General features: G+C 43.7%; 1 protein-coding gene across 5 annotated transcripts in view; it reads left to right on the top strand.

The window, feature by feature from the left end:
* The window catches only part of LOC138246415 (myelin-associated glycoprotein-like), a 398,925-nt gene extending 385,700 nt beyond the window's left edge, over window positions 1–13,225 (top strand). For 3 of the 5 annotated variants that reach the window (XM_069201015.1, XM_069201014.1, XM_069201016.1), the window contains exon 11: window positions 8,486–13,223. In XM_069201015.1, the coding sequence (XP_069057116.1) occupies window positions 8,486–8,647 (162 nt within the window). In that variant the 3' untranslated portion in view covers window positions 8,648–13,223. Of the gene's footprint in view, window positions 1–8,485 lie in introns of all 5 variants that reach the window. The other 2 variants (XM_069201017.1, XM_069201018.1) reach the window with 1 other exon arrangement.
* The last annotated feature ends 5,959 nt before the right edge of the window (window positions 13,226–19,184 follow it).

Below are 19,184 nucleotides of genomic sequence, written 5' to 3'. Positions count from 1 at the left end.
AACAGATAACGAGGTGCAGTTCACTTCGGAAACCATGAAGGAATTTCTTTATAAAATGTCTGTTCAACATTATAAGAATGCCTTATATTGTCTAGGAACTAATGTATTAGTAGAAAGAGTAAACAGAATGATCAAAGAATGCCTAGAAGTCGCCTCTATTTCAAATGAATGAGGAGATAAGGCTCTCAAAAACATGCTGTGGTCGTACCATACTACCTGTTAGAAATGGGGTCTTTGGTTGGCAATCAGGTTACCCTCTGTCCAAGCAAGGACCCTCACTCTAGTCAGGGTAAAAGCGAATCACCCTCAGCTAACCCCTGCTTACCCCCTTGGTGCTTAGCACTAGCAGAAGGCTTAACTTCAGAGTGCTAGGTGTAAAGTATTTGGACCAACACACACAGTAACTTAATGAAAACTCTACAAAATGACACAACACAGGTTTAGAAAAATAGGAAATGTTTATCTAAACAAAACAAGAACAAAACAACAAAAATCCACAATACACAAGTCAAGTTATCAATTAAAAACCAAAAAGAGTCTTCATGTAATTTTAAACACAACGCTAACACTGTTAGCGTGGAAATGTACCTGGGTGCGTCAAAAATAACCCTGCACGGGTGAGTGTGTGTCAAAAAGGGCTTGTGATGCGTCGATTTCACTCACGAACAAGACTTTGCATTGTTTCGCCTTTAGTCGGGTAGGCGTGCGTCGATCCGGTCAGCACTCTCAGATCCGCCCAGGCCTTGCGTTGTTTTTGCACACCCAGCGGTGTTTGCATCAGAAATTCAGCCTCACAATGGTCTGAAAACCACGCAGCGCGGGTTGCGATCTCATCAGTCTCCGTCAGCGATGCTGCATGTCGTTTCTCCAGCCGCGGGCGTCTAACTTCCGGTCACGTTGCAGGCGTGCGGCGATTTTTCAGCCGCAGATTGGAGTTGCGTTAATCTTTTCCGCGCACAGCAGTCTGTGCATGGTTTTCTCACTCTTAGGCTGCCAGCTTCTCTTCTCAGGGTATCAGGAACTGGATGGGCACCACTTGGCAGAGTAGGAGTCTCTCCAAAGGCCGCAGGTGCTGGCAGAGAGAAGTCTTTGCTGGCCCTGAGACTTCAAACAACAGAAGGCAAGCTCTAAATCAAGCCCTTGGAGAGTTCTTCACAAGAAGGAAGGCAACTCAAAGTCCAGTCTTTGTCCTCTAGCACAGGCTGAAGCAGCAACTGCAGGATAGCTCCACAAAGCACAATCACAGGCAGGACAGTTCTTCTTCCTCAGCTCTTCAGCTTTTCTCCAGGCAGAGGTTCCTCTTGGTTTCCAGACGTGTTCTAGAGTCTGTGGTTTTGGGTGCCCTTCTTATACCCATTTTGCCCTTTGAAGTAGGCCTACCTCAAAGCAAAGTCTCTCTTTATTGTGAAATCCTGCCTTGCCCTGGCCCCAGATACTCACCAGGGGGTTGGAGACTGCATTGTGTGAGGGCACCTTTCAGGTGTGAGTGACCACTCCTCCCCTCCCTTCTAGCACAGATGGCTCATCAGAAAATGCAGACCACATACCAGCTCCCTTTGTGTAACTGTCTAGTGAGAGGTGCAACCAGCCCAACTGTCAAACTGACCCAGACAGGAAATCCACAAACAGGCACAGTCACAGTCACAGAAATGATATAAGCCAAAAAATGCCCACTTTCTAAAAGTAGCATTTTCAAACACACAATCTTAAAATCAACTTTACTAAAAGATGTATTTTTAAATTGTGAGCTCAGAGCCCCCAAACTCGACATGTGTATCTGCTCCCAAAGGGAATCTACACTTAAATCATATTTAAAGGTAGACCCCATGTTAATCTATGAGAGGGACAGGCCTTGCAATAGTGAAAACGAATTTAGTAGTATTTCACTGTCAGGACATATAAAACACATTACTATATGTCCTACCTTAACCACACACTGCACCCTGCCATTGGGACTACCTAGGGCCTACCTTAGGGATGCCTTACATGTAAAAAAAGGGAAGGTTTAGGCCTGGCAAGTCGGTACACTTCACACATCACACAAATCTTTAGTTTCACAGGATGGACCGCATACCATATCAGCAGCAGCGGAAAGCCCCTCGGTCCACGAGGAATAAGACACTTCAACCTTGGCACAAGGATTGCACTTTTCATTACTTATGTAAAGGAATTGTTATTCAATTAGATTTTCCTACCAAGGCTAAAATACTATCTTACTTTTATAGTGGTACATTCTTTCCCTCTCTCCACACCCCTAGAAAATGGATTGTGCTGAAGCTAGAGCTAGAATGTTGAGAGAATGCCAAACAAATCCGGTGAAAGGCGCAGCTATGAGGTGTCTTTGAGGAGTCTTTGATTTGGCAAATAAAGTTCTTATTATCTGCACTTGCTTCGAGTGGTTTTTACAGGTTTCTGCTGACAAATAAAGATAACTTTTATTCAAGCTCTACAGTGTCTGCAGCAATATTACCACAAAACCTTCTAAAATGATACTTGCACCAAATAAACCACAGAAACATTGGTCAGCCCAAAGCACTATCCTCACCTCAGCAGGGTCCTTGCGGCCCATAGCAAGCTCCTTGTCACCCTCTAGCTAGCTGCTTCTTTATGCCTTCAGCTGGCTCCCTTTCACCCTCAGCAGGCTCCCTGTCAATTTCACCAGGTTTCTTTCCACCTCCTTAATTTTACTAGTTTAATAAAGTAACTTCCAGACTGCACTACCAAAATATTGTATTTATTATAGGCTGGATTATGTAGCACAATTCCCACAGGAAACTGACAGCTTCCTCCTACAGCCTACCATTCTAATTGGCCACACTGAACACTCAAAAACAATATCTGGAACATTGCTGTCACTGCAATGTCACTCACTCTGGCAGCACACCAGGATATAGCACATCAAGCAAGCAATACAGCAAGCAAGTAAAATCTGATTCCCTTAACGCTACCACTAAAACACAGGCTCTCTCCTTCTGACTAACTCCTCTGTGTCACCTCATCACCAAGACCCTGCGATGCCCGTCCATTCTTCCAGCTATGAGCAACTTGACACTTATATAGATTGTTTTTCAAGTTATCATGCCACATCTACACCTCCCTTAAACATTGCAAAGCATCACACAAGTTGAAACACGCGAAATCGTCCACAATCAAGCTACCACAAAACTTGACTCATCAAAGGTGCCTAACCTAAAGCCCCTTACACAGAGGCTGTTGAGCATCTCCCATTTAATCTGAACCTTTGTAGCACGCACAGCGAGATCTAGTCTCATCTCTGCAGGGGAAACGCTCTTAAGGATGTTAGCGAGGAGGAATCACAGGTCACAGTGCTTTTATAATCCCTTTTTAATCACTGGCCAGCGCTATACTAACCCTCTGCATTCTACTGCATCAGGAGCACAGCCTCGAATGATTAGCTGTGTGGTAACCTCACCCTTTCTGATTTTCACCACCACTGAGCACTGTGTAAGTGGAGGTGTTAAATCCAGTCTTGTATTTTTGTACATCAGAATACTATTGGTGTAGATGTTCTGGAACACCATCAAGTTTTGTAGAGTAAATGGAATAGTACTCTTTAAATGAGAGCCACTTAGAGTATAGAAGACCTGAGTCCTTGCCGCAGGCTTGAAATAAGGTTACTACTTTACACTCACCCATTGTCCTCTGTCTCAAGAGTGGACTTTGCCTTAGTAAGAAGCCCAAGGCCTTGCAGAAAACAGAATACCATAACAAGATGCAAAGAATTACAAATGTATTTATTGATTGATGATGTTTCTAAGAAGACAGTAGGGAGGTGTAGGAGGCTGGCCTGGCTTGTAGTGGGTACCAAGGGGTACTTACACTCTGTACCAGGTCCAGTTATTCCTTATTAGTGTAGAAGAGGTGTTTCTAGCAGCTTAGGCTGATAGAAGGTAGCTATAGCAGAGCAGCTTAGGCTGAACTAGGAGACATGCAAAGCTCCTACTATACCACTGGTGTCATATGCACAATATCATAAGAAAACACAATACACAGATATACTAAAAATAAAGGTACTTTATTTTTATGACAATATGCCAAAAGTATCTCAGTGAGTACCCTCAGTATGAGGATGCCAAACATACACAAGATATATGTACACAATACCAAAAATATGCAGTAATAGCAAAAGGAAGTAATGCAAGCAATGTAAAGTTACAGTAGATTGCAATAGGAGCACATAGGTATAGGGGCAACACAAACCATATACTCCAAAAGTGGAATGCGAACCACGAATGGACCCCAAACCTATGTGAGCTTGTAGAGAGTCGCTGGGACTGTAAGAAAACAGTGAGGGTTAGAAAAATAGCCCACCCCGAGACCCTGAAAAGTAGGTGTAAAGTGTACCTATATTCCCCAGAGAGCACAGAAGTCGTGATAGGGGAATTCTGCAAGGAAGACCAACACCAGCAATGCAACCAAAGTGGATTTCCGGACCTGAGTACCTGTGGAACAAGGGGACCAAGTCCAAGAGTAGCGACAATGTCGAGAGTGGGCAGATGCCCAGGAAATGCCAGCTGAGGGTGCAAAGAAGCTGCCATCGGATGGTAGAAGCTGTGTATTCTGCAAGAAAAAAGAGGACTAGGAACTTCCCCTTTGGAGGATGGATGTCCCACGTCATGAAGAAGCTTGCAGAGGTGTTCCCATGCAGAAAGACCGCAAACAAGCCTCTCTAGCTGCAAGGGTCGTGGTTAGGGTTTTTGGATGCTGCTGTGGCCCAGGAGGCACCAGGATGTTGCCACTTGGATGAGGAGACAGAGGGGGCGCCCAGCAAGTCAGGGAGCCCTCACAGAAGCAGGCAGCGCCCACAGAAGTACCGGAACAGGCATTTAGAAGAGGAGTGAACCGGAGCTCACCCAAAGACACAAAAGGGAGTCCCACGACGCCGGAGGACAACTCAGAAGGTTGTGCACTGCAGGTTAGAGTGTCGGGGACCCAGGCTTGGCTGTGCACAAAGGGAATCCTGGAAGAGTGCACAGGAGCCGAGCAGCTGCAAATCACGCGGTACCCAGCAATGCAGTCTAGCGTGGGGAGGCAAGGACTTACCTCCACCAGAACTTGGACTGAAGAATCACTGGACTGTGGGAGTCACTTGGACAGACTTGCTGAGTTCCAGGGACCACGCTCGTCGTGCTGAGAGGGGACCCAGAGGACCAGTGATGCAGTCTTTTGTTGCCTGCGGTTGCAGGGGGAGGATTCCGTCGTCCCACAGTAGATTTCTTCAGAGCTCCTGGTGCAAGAAGGAGGCAGGCTACCCCCAGAGCATGCACCACCAGGAAACAGGCGAGAAAGCGGCAGGATCAGCGATACAAGGTTGCAGTAGTCGTCTTTGCTACTTTGTTGCCGTTTTGCAGGCGTCCTGAGCAGTCAGCGGTCGATCCTTTGACAGAAGGTAAAGAGAGAAGTGCAGAGGAACTCTGATGAGCTCTTGCATTCGGTATCTGAAGAATTCCCCAAAGCAGAGACCCTAAATAGCCAGAAAAGGAAGTTTGGCTACCTAGGAAGGAGGATAGGCTAGTAACACAGGTAAGAGCCTATCAGAAGGAGTCTCTGACGTCACCTGATGGCACTGGCCACTCAGAGCAGTCCAGTGTGCCAGCAACACCTCTGTTTCCAAGATGGCAGAGGTCTGGAGCACACTGGAGGAGCTCTGGGCACCTCCCCTGGGAGGTGCAGGTCAGGGGAGTGGTCACTCCCCTTTCCTTTGTCCAGTTTCGCGCCAGAGCAGTGCTGGGGGATCCCTGAACTGGTGTAGACTGGCTTATGCAGAGATGGGCACCATCTGTGCCCATCAAAGCATTTCCAGAGGCTGGGGGAGGCTACTCCTCCCCAGCCCTGACACCTTTTTCCAAAGGGAGAGGGTGTAACACCCTCTCTCTGAGGAAGTCCTTTGTTCTGCCTTCCTGGGCCAGGCCTGGCTGGACCCCAGGAGGGCAGAAACCTGTCTGAGGGGTTGGCAGCAGCAGCAGCAGCTTCATTGAAACCCCGGGAAAGGCAGTTTGGCAGTACCCGGGTCTGTGCTAGAGACTCAGGGGATCATGGAATTGTCTCCCCAATGCCAGCTCAGACATGTTACATGGCCATGTTCGGAGTTACCATTGTGACGCTATACATAGGTAGTGACCTATGTATAGTGCACATGTGAAATGGTGTCCCCGCACTCACAAAGTCCGGGGAATTTGCCCTGAACAATGTGGGGGCACCTTGGCTAGTGCCTGGGTGCCCACACACTAAGGGGGTCATTCTGACCCCGGCGGTCATGGACCGCCGGGGCCAGGGTTGGCGGGAGCACCGCCAACAGGCTGGCGGTGCCCCGCAGGGCATTTTGACCGCGGCGGTTTGGCCGCGGTCAGATGCGGAAAACCGGCGGTCTCCCGCCGGTTTTCCGCTGCCCTTTAGAATCCTCCATGGTGGCGCAGCTCGCTGCGCCGCCATGGGGATTCTGACAGCCCATACCGCCATCCTGTTCCTGGCGGTTCTCCCGCCAGGAACAGGATGGCGGTATGGGTTGTCGTGGGGCCCCTGGGGGCCCCTGCAGTGCCCATGCCAATGGCATGGGCACTGCAGGGGCCCCCGTAAGAGGGCCCCACTTTGTATTTCAGTGTCTGCTTTGCAGACACTGAAATACGCGACGGGTGCCACTGCACCCGTCGCACCTTCCCACTCCGCCGGCTCAATTCTGAGCCGGCGTCCTCGTGGGAAGGCTCTTTTGCACTTGGCTGGCGGGCGGCCTTTTGACAGCCGCCCGCCAGCCCAGTGCAAAAGCCAGAATCACCGCAGCGGTCTAATGACCGCGGAGCGGTGTTCTGGAGGGGGGAACTCTGGCGGGCGGCCTCCGCCACCCGTCAGGCTTAGAATCACCCCCTAAGTAACTTAGCACCCAACCTTCACCAGGTGAAGGTTAGACATATAGGTGACTTATAAGTTACTTAAGTGCAGTGGTAAATGGCTGTGAAATAACGTGGACGTTATTTCACTCAGGCTGCAGTGGCAGGCCTGTGTAAGAATTGTCAGAGCTCCCTATGGGTGGCAAAAAAATGCTGCAGCCCATAGGGATCTCCTGGAACCCCAATACCCTGGGTACCTTAGTACCATATACTAGGGAATTATAAGGGTGTTCCAGTATGCCAATGTGAATTGGTGAAATTGGTCACTAGCCTGTTAGTGACAATTTAGAAAGCAGAGAGAGCATAACCACTGAGGTTCTGGTTAGCAGAGCCTCAGTGAGACAGTTAGTCATCACACAGGGAACACATATAGGGCACACTTATGAGCACTGGGGCCCTGGCTGGCAGGGTCCCAGTGACACATACACTAAAACAACATATATACAGTGAAATATGGGGGTAACATGCCAGGCAAGATGGTACTTTCCTACAGGAGGCATCATCCATTTTATGGGAGCGAGAGGCATATTTGTACTTGTTTTGCGCTGAATTTGCGTCATTTTTGTTAATGCAAATTTAGTGCAAAACTCCATATTTATACTTTAGTGCTAGACCCGTCTAGCACCAAAGTTATGGAGTTAAAGTCATTTTTTGGATGTGGAAACCTACCTTGCATCAATTAGATGCAAGGTAGGCGTTCCCGTGCGGAAACTTACTCTATGGCCTTAGCGCCATATTTATCCCCCCATGCTAAAATCATGCACGGGGAGGGGTTCAAATAATGGTGCAAAGCATGCTTTGCACCATTATTTAACGCGTGGGTCAGGGCAGGCGTTAGGAGACCTGTGGGTCTATTTCCATGGTGGAACACCATGGAATAAGTCACAGGTGCCCTCCCCAGGCCCCAGGGACACCCACACCAGAGGGACAGCGGAGGATGGGGGCCCCCATCCCAGGTAAGTATAGGTAAGTACAGGTAAGTATTTTTTTTAAGTGCCATTAGGGGCCCTGAAATGGGCTCCCCTACATGGCACTGGGTTCAATGGCCATGCCCAGGGGACCCTGGTCCCCTGTGCTGGCCACTGGGGTGGTGAGTCATGTGGTATGGATGGTTTTGCATCAGAAAATGACGCTAGGCTGGTTAGAGTCATTATTTTTTACTCGAACGTAATTTTTTGGTGCAAAACCCCATTCTCCTGTACTGTCACCCCCACCTGGCTAACATAATTTTTTTTACACTAGCCTACCCTTTGCACCGGCTTGCACCATTCCATAAATATGGTGCCCGGCTGGTGCTCAAGAATGGTGCAAGCCAGTGCAAAACATTTTGATGCAAAAATGCGGTAGTGCAGCTTTGCACCAAAAGTGTAAAAATGCCCCTTTGAGTTTCAAAAGAGGTGCAAATAAGGAAGGCAAGAAAGGCTACCAGCACTCTTCTATTTCGTCTGTGTTATCCTCTCTGGTAATCATGGAAATTTATTGGCAACATGGTGCTACTTCAAAGTAAATAGCATGTTGGAAATGTACTGATTTTAACTGCTTGAACAGCTTTTAAGATGTCTGTCTTTTGCTTCTTAAAGGAGTTCCTTAGTGTGGCTGAGAAGATGCTGCTGAACAAACACAAGGACCCCATGGAGCTGGATGTTGACTATGCAAACATTGATTTCTCAAGGCTACGTGTAAAGGACAATTACACTCCGTCGCAAGAAATCGCAGAATACGCAGAGATCCGTGTGAAGTGAGCATGCAGCCAAGCGAACCCGTGATAATCCCACTCTCACTCACTACCTGTGGAGAGCATCTTCAAGGTGGAAACTATGAACAGCAAAGCCAGAGACTCTTGACTTAGATTTCAATAATGTTGAAAAGGTCATTTCTGCAAATGTCTGTTTTCCCCTCATAACTGTGTAAATTTCAAGAATTTAAACTTCTTGTGCTCCTGTAGACACTTCTCCCCCACCATAATCATATTTCTTTATTTGAGCTGGTTCTGAACGTCTTTAAAATTGACAACTGTTTGGTGTTTCAAAATCAAGTTATCCATTACAAAGTCTAGTTTGTCTGTAATGCGCAATTTTTGCCTGGTACTGTAGTGGACCATTGTCTAAGACGTTTTTTTAGATATCCATTTTCTGAGTAAAACTGCAGTCTATAATTGCACTGTACTTTTGGTGGGCATAGAACTGAACAAATTTTCTATGAGAAGACTGATATATGTGTATAAGCTACCCATGTTCTTATTGTGCTAAACATTGATATAAGCTTGGAAAAGCTGGAAAGGGAAGACCTATTGATATTATGCTTAACAGGGATGCTCCAATTTCATGTCTGTTGTACTAATGCTGCGATAAAATTAACCTAGCCATCACCAGTAAACTGTGCTACTGTACCTTTCTCTCTAACCGGAATCACAAATGCCATGAAATCAAGGGCACTCATGGCCGGAGGCAATACAAGTAAATACTAAAGAGAAAATTAGAATGTTTTTAAGTGATGGCATGCTTATCTTCAAATGAGTGATACTAACACCAGTCAACAGAATTTTCTAGTGCTATGCCTTTTGTGATTCTGTGACCTAAACGCTTGAGCTAACCACTGGAAACACCATTATTTTGCATCTTGTCTCTGTCGCTTTGGAATGGGTCCACCCTTACGCAGATCTTTCTGAGAGCAGGAGGCCATATCTAGACACTCACATTCCACATAGAGATATCCGACAAAGAACGTGAAATGTGCTGCAGATGCTTCAGGTCAAGCTTACAAACTACTGGGATTGGTTCAGGGCGACGTTTAATGATTTCTAGGTTATATGATGTATGGACTGTGTTTTCAGTGGCTTCCAAGTGTGAACATTTTCTCACAGCATTTACAGGGCATCATTTGTGATTCCTGCTCTCACCATTTTCTAGAAACAGTGCAAGGAATGCTTGCTAGTCAGATCTCCCCAGAAAATCTGTAGGAATGACACATTCAACCACGTCTTGCCTCTGCCTCCATTCATGCTCTGGGGTGTAATGACCTGTCTCTGCATACGTTGTGCCCCCTCTGCTCCAATTTACTGAAGACTCATATAATGATACCTGGTTTTCCTAATTCTTTTCCATTCGAATAAATATACATACGATCCAGGGGTGTAATCAATCAGAAAGGAGCTCCTCTGGCAGGTCATGTAGTTTTGTTTCATTGGTCATTCTCTCGGTGTTTGCCCCAATTCCGCTAATGCTTGAAGAGAGGTCGAGGTCTTTGGAATTTTGCCGACTCAACAAAACACTAACACCTCTCAATTTAATGCTAGAAATCACGTGAGCTTCCCTTTAGTCACACATTTTCTCTGTTTTACCGCCTTGCTCATTGTAATATCACTTTATTTGTGCAGATAATTAGCTTTTCCCTGTTATGCATGATAAAAATGCACTTGAAATAACTGCCTAACATAACCGCACTTTAATCCATATGAATATCACATTGTGATTAAGCACACTCGTGGCAAATGCGGACACGTATGAAGACCGATCAATCCCAACACAAAATATTCAAGAAACAAAGTTAAAACTCACAAATATTTTACAGCGACTTACTATTAGATTTTATTTTTGATATCAGTTTTTAAACATACATTTTATTAAATTAAATCACAGTGGACATAATATTGTGAGGCACGAAATTTCTTGACCCAGTGACAGCTAAATAATTTCTCTTCCTCCAATCACGCCTTTCTTCGTTGTCTAGACAAGTTTGATGAAGTGTTCGCGTATGGTTCTTAAGAGGAATATGCATACCACATTTTGAGAATGAATACCCCCTTTGTGAATTATTCACATTTATTTATATTATTTGTGTATAACCTTATCTCATTTGGACCTCCATGAAAATATGGTCTTGTTCAGCCTACCCGCGCTATCGTTGGACGCCTCTAAATATTATGACCTCGTTCATGAGAGGACCCCTTTTTGATGAGCTTACTTCTTGCGCATAGGGTAGCCAGGACCAATGATGTCGGAAGGGCAACACAAGTCTAGTCCACTGTCCGCAGTTATATCAGGCCAAAAGAGGACCAAGACTACAACTTCCAGGATGCACTGGCAAATTTTACCTTAGGACTGGAAAGAATATGGTGGCATTTTACAAACCTTTGGCTTTCAGGCCCATAATCTGGTCATTAATGTTTCCATTTGCAGATTTATGTAGATAGGTTATTTTAAAAAAAGCTACACGCAGCCTATGTAAGGATACTGTGTGGCTGTATATTATTAGGGACACAATATTCTAGCCCTCATTCATAACTCAATGCCTCCTGGGAGTTTTAATTCTTGAAAACCCCAATGCACTCATTCAAGATGGCAATGCAATTGTTGAAAAAAGGAAAATGGACTGGAGTGGCATGTTCCTGATGACAAGTAGTCATCTGGTAAGCAGGAGCGCTCAAGTTTCCCAGTTGTATGCACAAGTAGGTCATCTAATCTAGGACATTTATTTGAATTCTGGAAATCGTAGTACTAGTGTTATAATGGGTTAAACAGGACTACAAATCTCATCATGCAACAGAATAACTGGATTGGATAAGCTAGTCGCACGTAGAACTGGGTAACTTGAGCACTCTGGTAACCGTAAGCATATGGACTGAAGAACCAGAGAATATTTCTCATACTTTGCGCCTGCCTCAAGGAGGTGTTATTTGTTTTATGCAAAGCCAAATCTGAAAATCTTTGTCGATATGGTTCTGCGGCAATCGCTGTAATGTCCAAGAACATTGAACATTGCATGACTGTGGTTCAAAGTCTTGATATATGTGCCTCATAGTCACTTGATATGTAAACATAACTGGAGAACTAATTGCACTCGAAAGGAGGAGTTATATCACTGCATATTAGGTTAACATGTGACTCCATTTGAACATGGACACAGTGGAAAGGCCTGGATGTTCGATTACAAAATCTATGCATTCTTATATTTGTGGTCTTGGGTCTGTTCACTGATATCAACAAGCTAAGATGCCTAAAAACAATGATTTCTGGGCTGGAAACATGGAGTCAATACAACAAAGGTCCTCATTGCGACTGGCCTGAATATTCCGATGGGCTCAGCAACAGGATTTTTGGGCCCAGTGGAATTACAAGTTTTTGTTTTTTACACATATTTCAGCTGCTGAAAACTGAGATAGTCCCTGTGATAGTCAGGGGAAACGGTTCCCTTTATCATTCCCTAAAAACTTGTATTCCCCATATTTCCCTGTCCTGATTTACCGGCATGCCCAGTAAAAGTAATTCTGTGGAATGGAATAACAGGGATTATTGATCTGAGGTACTCGTAATGGAGGCCATAGAGCCAGGTGGCAAACCTAATGGCATTCTAAAATGGAACGTATAGCATTTAAAAAACCTTTAAAATAGTAAATTTGTTCATTAAAATACAACAAATATGGGGCCAGATTTACAAGAAACTGGTGCATCAGTACTGATGTGCCAGTTTTCTTGCGTCGCCCCTGTCCCACCTAACACCATGTGTGTGTTGTATTTATGATACGGCGCACTATGGCGCATGCACTATGGCGCATATAGAGGTAGATTTTTTTACGCTATTGTGGTGCTTTGCTCCACTAGCGTGAAACATTTTGACTGTAGTGGAGCAAAATGCAAGGAGGCCCATATGTTTATATGGTATTAAAAATTATGCCAAAATGGCACAGTGAAATCTTGTAAATTTCAGTGCGCCATTTTTGTGGGCTTCCTAACACTGGAGCGCCCCCTTGCATACATTATGCCTGATGCAGGCATAATGTGGAGCAAGGGGTCGCAAAGTGGCGCAATGCATGCATTGCGCCACTTTGTAAATATGGCGCAGTGAAAATTGCCTCCTTGAGCCACACTAGTATAAAAAAAATTATGCTAGTGTGGCACAAGGAGCTGCTATGTCCTTGTGAATCTGGCCCATGGTGTGTCTATTGTGTACTTATTTATTTATCTGTACTTAACATTGGTCTTTAAGCTCCTTGTTTTCAGTAAAAAGTATGTGTGTGCTCATAAAGATCTGTTACCTCGTTGGAGTATTCCGAGGACAAACAGTGCCTGTGTTCCTATCTCCCCTGCCCGACTGGGTATCCGGATGGCTTCCATTGAAATGTTAAATTTGATGGGCATATCCTCCAAAGTCACCAGGACCCCGGTTAGAAAGGGGGCTCGGGGGAAAAGGGGGTTGCTGTGTGATTGACATTTAGGGGGGATGCAGGACAGATGACACACACTCAATACATGAGTAATGTTTCCTATGCTTTAACATCACTTTACCTGTCAGTGAAATAAAGATTTATTTTACAAAGTCAGTTCACGCCTAGTGATTGATTCACAGACCTTGCATTTGGTTTTTGTTTGTTGGGTCTGCATGTTAGGCAAGAGTACACCTCTCTCATACCAAGAAGACCAGAAGCGAGGACGGTACTTCTCATACCTCGCAGCCAAGACCTGTAACTACTTCCCGTAACACATCAGAACCTCCCCCTCCTTCATGGATTTCCAAAGGAATCAAGTCATGGCTCTTCCAGACGAACAAGGCATGATCTTCTCCTCCCCCTCAGGCCTTCCCTGCTCAGCAAATGGATACCCTCATGGGTGATTAGCCTCGCTCTACAAATCCACATAATATAACATCATTCATTTTGCATTTTCGATAAAGTTGTCAGTAAAACCAACAACCTTTTAAATTGTATGATTGGGGAATTAAAAAGTTTGATATACATAAAATAATTTCAATAGAATGACATACAGTTCTTTCAACATTTTACCTTTAGCTAATAATTCCGTTCCTAAAATTAATGCATATGAAAATGAAGGCAGAGTTGTATAGAGCACAGTTAGAACCATAGAACACTTGTCACTAGGGCGGTACTACCTACTTTAGAATATTCCAGATATATTGTTATGCCTTTATAAAGTCACGTTTACATTGAAACTACTTTTTGTGGCACCAAAATTTACATTATCAATAGTTATATTTTTATTTAATTATAAAGCGCCACACATGTCACTTGCATTCCACTTTTAAGCTCTTTGTAGTCCCAAGCAGTGTTTCCCACAGATGCAAGATTCACAGGTCGCTGTGGAGGGGTCCATCACACCTAATCAGCTTGAAACAGTTACTTACTTGTAATCCTAGTTCTGCATTATACGTATCCTCACTGAAGTGATAAACAGAGAATATTCCTGTGCATTTGTGGGGATCCCAGAATACTACTCTACAGTCATTTAAAGTCAATCCTTAGATGGAAGTAAATGTCCATAATGTTGGAGTTAAACAAGACAGGCCTGCTTTCACTGATTTTTCTGAACCACAAAATGGTATTCATTAATAGAATGTGACCACATTGCAGCACTCAACCAAAGACAATGTTGTATTCAATCCTAAAAAACCCAATTAGCTACACTAAGGCAAATTAGCCTGTCAGAGCACGAGTGCAAAAGCTGCAAAGACATAATACACTGTAACTTTAAGGAGCCAGCAGCTTCCCTTCCCAGCATGCAGTGTACTGGTACTTTTCCTCATAGCAAATGTGTTGACTACTGGGGAGGGTTGTTTATGACTTCAGTGAGGATACCTACGATGCAGAACTAGGAATACAAGTAACATTTCCTTCTGCATCAAAGGATCCTCACTGGTAGTCATAAACAGAGGATAGGGTAGCAAGCATATCCCTAACCTGCGGCTGTCAATACAAAGTTATAAACCATAAACAAAACTATAGAGGTATTCTAACAACAAGTATGGCCAGTAAGAATCACTATATTTAAACTGATTCTTCGATGTTGCTTGATGTAAGAAAGAGACAGCTCTTGAATCCTCATCCAAACAATAATGCTTGGAGAAAGTATGAACAGATTTCCAGGTAACTGCTTTACACATTTCTGTGATTGGAAAATTTTTCATCCAGGCAAAAGATGCTTCCGTACTGTGTGGGGGGCGGCCTCTAGGTTTAATTGATAGCACAGAGTAATCCAGGAAATTATCCATCTAGCTATAGTTTGTTTTGAGGAAGTCAGAATTTATGAACAACTGGTTTGTTGTATGTATTTCTTTATTTCTGTTGAAATAAAATGTAAGATCTTTTCTGGTAGCTAAGGAACAAATGGTCCTTTCTGCTGGTGAAGAAGGGTTACTGAAAAATAACAGAAGATATATTTTTGATATGAAAATCTGAACCAACTTTTGGTAGAAAGGAAGGATATGTTCTTAACTCTGTTGTTGTGAAACACTGTGTATGGTTCTATTAAGAAAAGAGCTTGGAGTTAAATGACTTTTCTTACTGATGTAATAGCTACAGAAAAAGGTACCTTCCAAGTAAGATGCTGTATTGAGGTCTTAAACATGGGATCAAAAGGAGGAGCCACTCATTCAGATAAAACTTGAGCTAACTCCCATGCTGGAGCAGGCTGCAAATAGGAGGAAACATATTGTTTTAATATTTCTAAGAAGTCTTAAACAACTGGCATAGTAAAGAAGAATCTTTGAGTTGGTCCTTTTCTTTATGCTGTTATGGTAGCTAAATGCCCTTTAATTGAGTTGAATTGTAGGTTTCATTGTGCCAAATGGTGAGGAAAAGGTAAAATGACATACCCTTGGCATTTTTCTGGATTATTATTGTTTTGAAGACACCATCTAACAAATCTTTTCCACTTTAAAGCATAAAAATCTCTTGTGCTTGGATGTCTGGCTTCCTTAAGAATGATCATACAGTCTGTAGAAAGATTTAAATGTCTGTATTAAATTACTTCAGGAGCTGAGCCCCAAAGTTCAAGGAGTGTCCGATAGGGTAGTAGATTTTGAATTGCATCCTAAACAGAAGGTTGTGTTTGCATGGCAACCTCTTGTGTGGTATGAAGGAAAGGTGAAGTATCTCTAGATACCACTATTGACTGACCCACTCTGGTGCTATTAGAATCAATAATGCAGTCAATATTTTCACTTTGAGTAGTGCTGTTGGGATGAATGGGATCATTAATAGACAAATCAAATGGTCATTGCCCAACAAGTTTGGCTCTTACTTTCTCAATGCAAAGTTTGGGCATTTTGAGTTTTCTATTGTGGCAAATAGGTCTATATCAGGACACCCCAAGTCTTGGAAAATTCTTAATAAGACTGAATTGTTAAGTTTCCATTTGTGATTGTCTATGCTTAGTAGATCTGTTTGACAATTTTAAATGGCTGGTAAATGAACTGCTTGAATAATTACGTTTCTTGCCAGTAACCAATGCCATAATGCTTGAGGTTCTACAGAAAGAGTCCTTGATCTGATGCCCCCTTGCTTGTTCAAATAGTGCATCATTGTCATATTGACTGTTTGAATTAGTCTCCTATTCAACAATAGGAATGGAGCAAAAGCCTCCAAGGCTAGATGGACCGCCTTTAACTCATTTATGCAGTATAATTGCTCTTTTTCTGACCATCATCCTTGTACTATGAGATTCTGTAGGTGATCTCTACATCCTGTCAGAGAGCCATCTATGACAATTGTTAGTTTTGGAGGGTCCTGGTAAAAAGGGATTCCTTTCAGTAAGTTGCTTTACTTGCAGCACCATGGCTTGAATGTTGAGTGCTGAGTGAAATTTTGTCTTCTCAATTGTCTTCCCATTGGAACCACTGATCCTCAAGGAACTGTTGTGAATTTCTCATATGAAGACGTGCATTTAGGACCAGATAAATGCATGATGCCATGAATCCAAATAGATACAAGATCCGTTGAGCCATTGGATGGGACATCTGGAACAGGCGTGGCATTTCTGTAAAATGGCAGACACTCTCTCCTCCAGAGTCTACACTTCTCCCCCATTTACAGTATCCAGAGTGACTCTTAGATAGTCAGAAAGTTGGGGAGAGGATTAAACTGACTTCTCCTTGTTCATATGTAAGCCAAGAGTGAGAGCTCAACAATTCTCACCTGAACAGCAGGTCTTCTGCAGGGGTGATTAAGGTTCCCTGGTCTTCCCAGGACACCTCTCGGCACTGTTGATCTTAACACGGGAGTCCTGGCAGGTGTCCCCAAAGGGAGGGGATCAGGATGACACAGAGAGAGAACGAGAGAGAGAGAGAGATACTGCCACTACTGCCTGGTCCAGCCAGGCCCCTACACTTAAGAGTGCAGGTGGTCTGTGTCACTGTGTTGTTGAGTAGTCAGGTTCTATATGGGAAAGGAACAGGTATGAGTGGCGTGCTGCCCACTAAGCAACTAAGGCTCAAGCACTCACTCAGACCCCAGATAATCACCTGTCACTTAACTTGCTTACTTGTGCTTTCCCTCCACTCCATAGGGCTGGCAGGAATGCGCCACCATTGCTTGGGACTTCTCTCTGTCCTATATTGTGTTAAGTAAATACTCTTGATGTTGTTGCACACACTAAACATGTAACTTAACTAAAACACACAAAACAGGAATATTTTCTTCCCACAAGCAAATATGCATAAACAGTCGCTGAACAATAAAGCTCAGAAGACTTTCAAAACATGATTGCCCCCATGTTTATTTTTGTGACAATCACTGACATTGAGTATGGGTCAATGCTGAAAATGATTTGTAGGAATTTGTGATTTTGTTATAACAGGCCACACACAAACATTAATGAGGGTTATATTCTTAGCACATGGTTTTAGGTGTGTCGCTTTCTTTCACAGGTCACAAGTTAAAGACAACAAGCAATTGTATAAGAAGAAGAATAAAAATAATCAAGGCTAAACAGTCTTTCAGACATTCTTGCTAACCACCTTGAATGTCTCTCTTTCTGAAATGAAAGTCACCAAAGTATTTTTTTTAAATACACAAAGGGTTAGTTCAAAAGCATTTGCAGTACTGTGAGTGCCTTTTATTTTGTCACTTAGCTTTACTGTGAGAAGTCCTGGATCCTGGTTGCCGAGCAACAGTGAGAAAGCCTTGGGGAAATGTCTGCTGGGCTGGCTCTCGAACTCAGCTAAGGCCTTTCCCTGGTTGCTGGGCAACAGAGAAGAAGCTTGGAGGAGTTGGCTGACCCTCTTGACCTCAGCTCGGCAGAAACAGGAAACAAAGCCAAGTACTGCCTGACCTGTGTGAGGCTATTTATAGTCTCTCTTGGAAGAAGTCAGGTGCACATGGCAAACAGAAGAGCAGGAGGATGTTGCCTAGCAACCAGGACAGCAGCTGTATAGAAAGGTGCAGAGGTCCAGGTGTTTACAAACTGGTCTCGTGTGAGCAGAATAAAGCAAAATAAACAAGCCTTGGCAATGGCAACTGTGCACATTAATAGCAACAAGTAACAAGCCTTGATTAAACCCAGCAATGGCAATTCAATGCAGTTAACACATTTATTATTTAATGTAACATGATTGAGCCAGCACCCCATGGGTATGTGGCTGCACACAACACAAGAACTAGACCTAGACGAGGGAATCACAATACCAAGTTTTGTTAATAGGTTGGCCATAATGCTAAAGTCTAACTATGCTTGATGTTAAGGAGGTCTTTGTACATCAATTGTCTAGATAGGGATAAATGTGAATATTTATCCTTCAGAGGTGCGCTGCAACCACAGCCATGCATTTGGAGAATGTTCTTGGTGCAGACTTGAGTCAGAATGAAAGAACTTAGTATTGATAAATAGCTTTTCCCACTGTAAATCTTAAGAACTTTATGTGTTTTTTCACAATGGGTATGTGAAAGTATGCATCTCGAAGTTCCACAGAGCACATCCAATCTCCTTTCATTAATTGTGGATATATCTTGTACAGGGCTAGCACCTTGTGTTTTTGTTTCTTGATCCATTTGTTTGCCTGTCTCAGGACAAGGATAGGCTGGAACCCCATCTCCTTGCTTTTCTTGGGAACAAAAAGATATCTTGAATGGATACCTTTTCCTTATTGAGATTGAGGAACTGGGTCTATTGCCTGTTTTTGGAGTAGAGATTTTATATCCTTTTTAATTGCAGCAACTGATGTTTTGGTGCTATCTTTGGAGGTATTGAAGGTGGAGGATATCTGAACTGGATGGCATAGCCATTCTTAATGATCTGCAAGACCAATAAATCAGCAGTGATTAACCTCCAACTGATTAAGTGATGTGATAAGCTCTGTTCCATCGGAGTAGGAAACACTTTAGGGGAGAGTGATTTTCACTGTTTTGACAGTGGTCATGACTTGGAACAATATTGGCACTGTGTTAGCTGCTGTTGATGTTGACTTCTACCTCAGTTTCTTCTACAATGGAACTGCTGTTGCTGATGTTGTAGATGCTACGATTGAGGACAGAGAGAATTGTTGAGGGAATAG

This window comes from Pleurodeles waltl, chromosome 7 (assembly GCF_031143425.1).
Source record: "Pleurodeles waltl isolate 20211129_DDA chromosome 7, aPleWal1.hap1.20221129, whole genome shotgun sequence".
Classification (NCBI taxonomy): domain Eukaryota; kingdom Metazoa; phylum Chordata; class Amphibia; order Caudata; family Salamandridae; genus Pleurodeles; species Pleurodeles waltl.
Note: the sequence above shows the minus strand (reverse complement) of the source record. Positions and strands in the feature narration are given on the sequence as shown.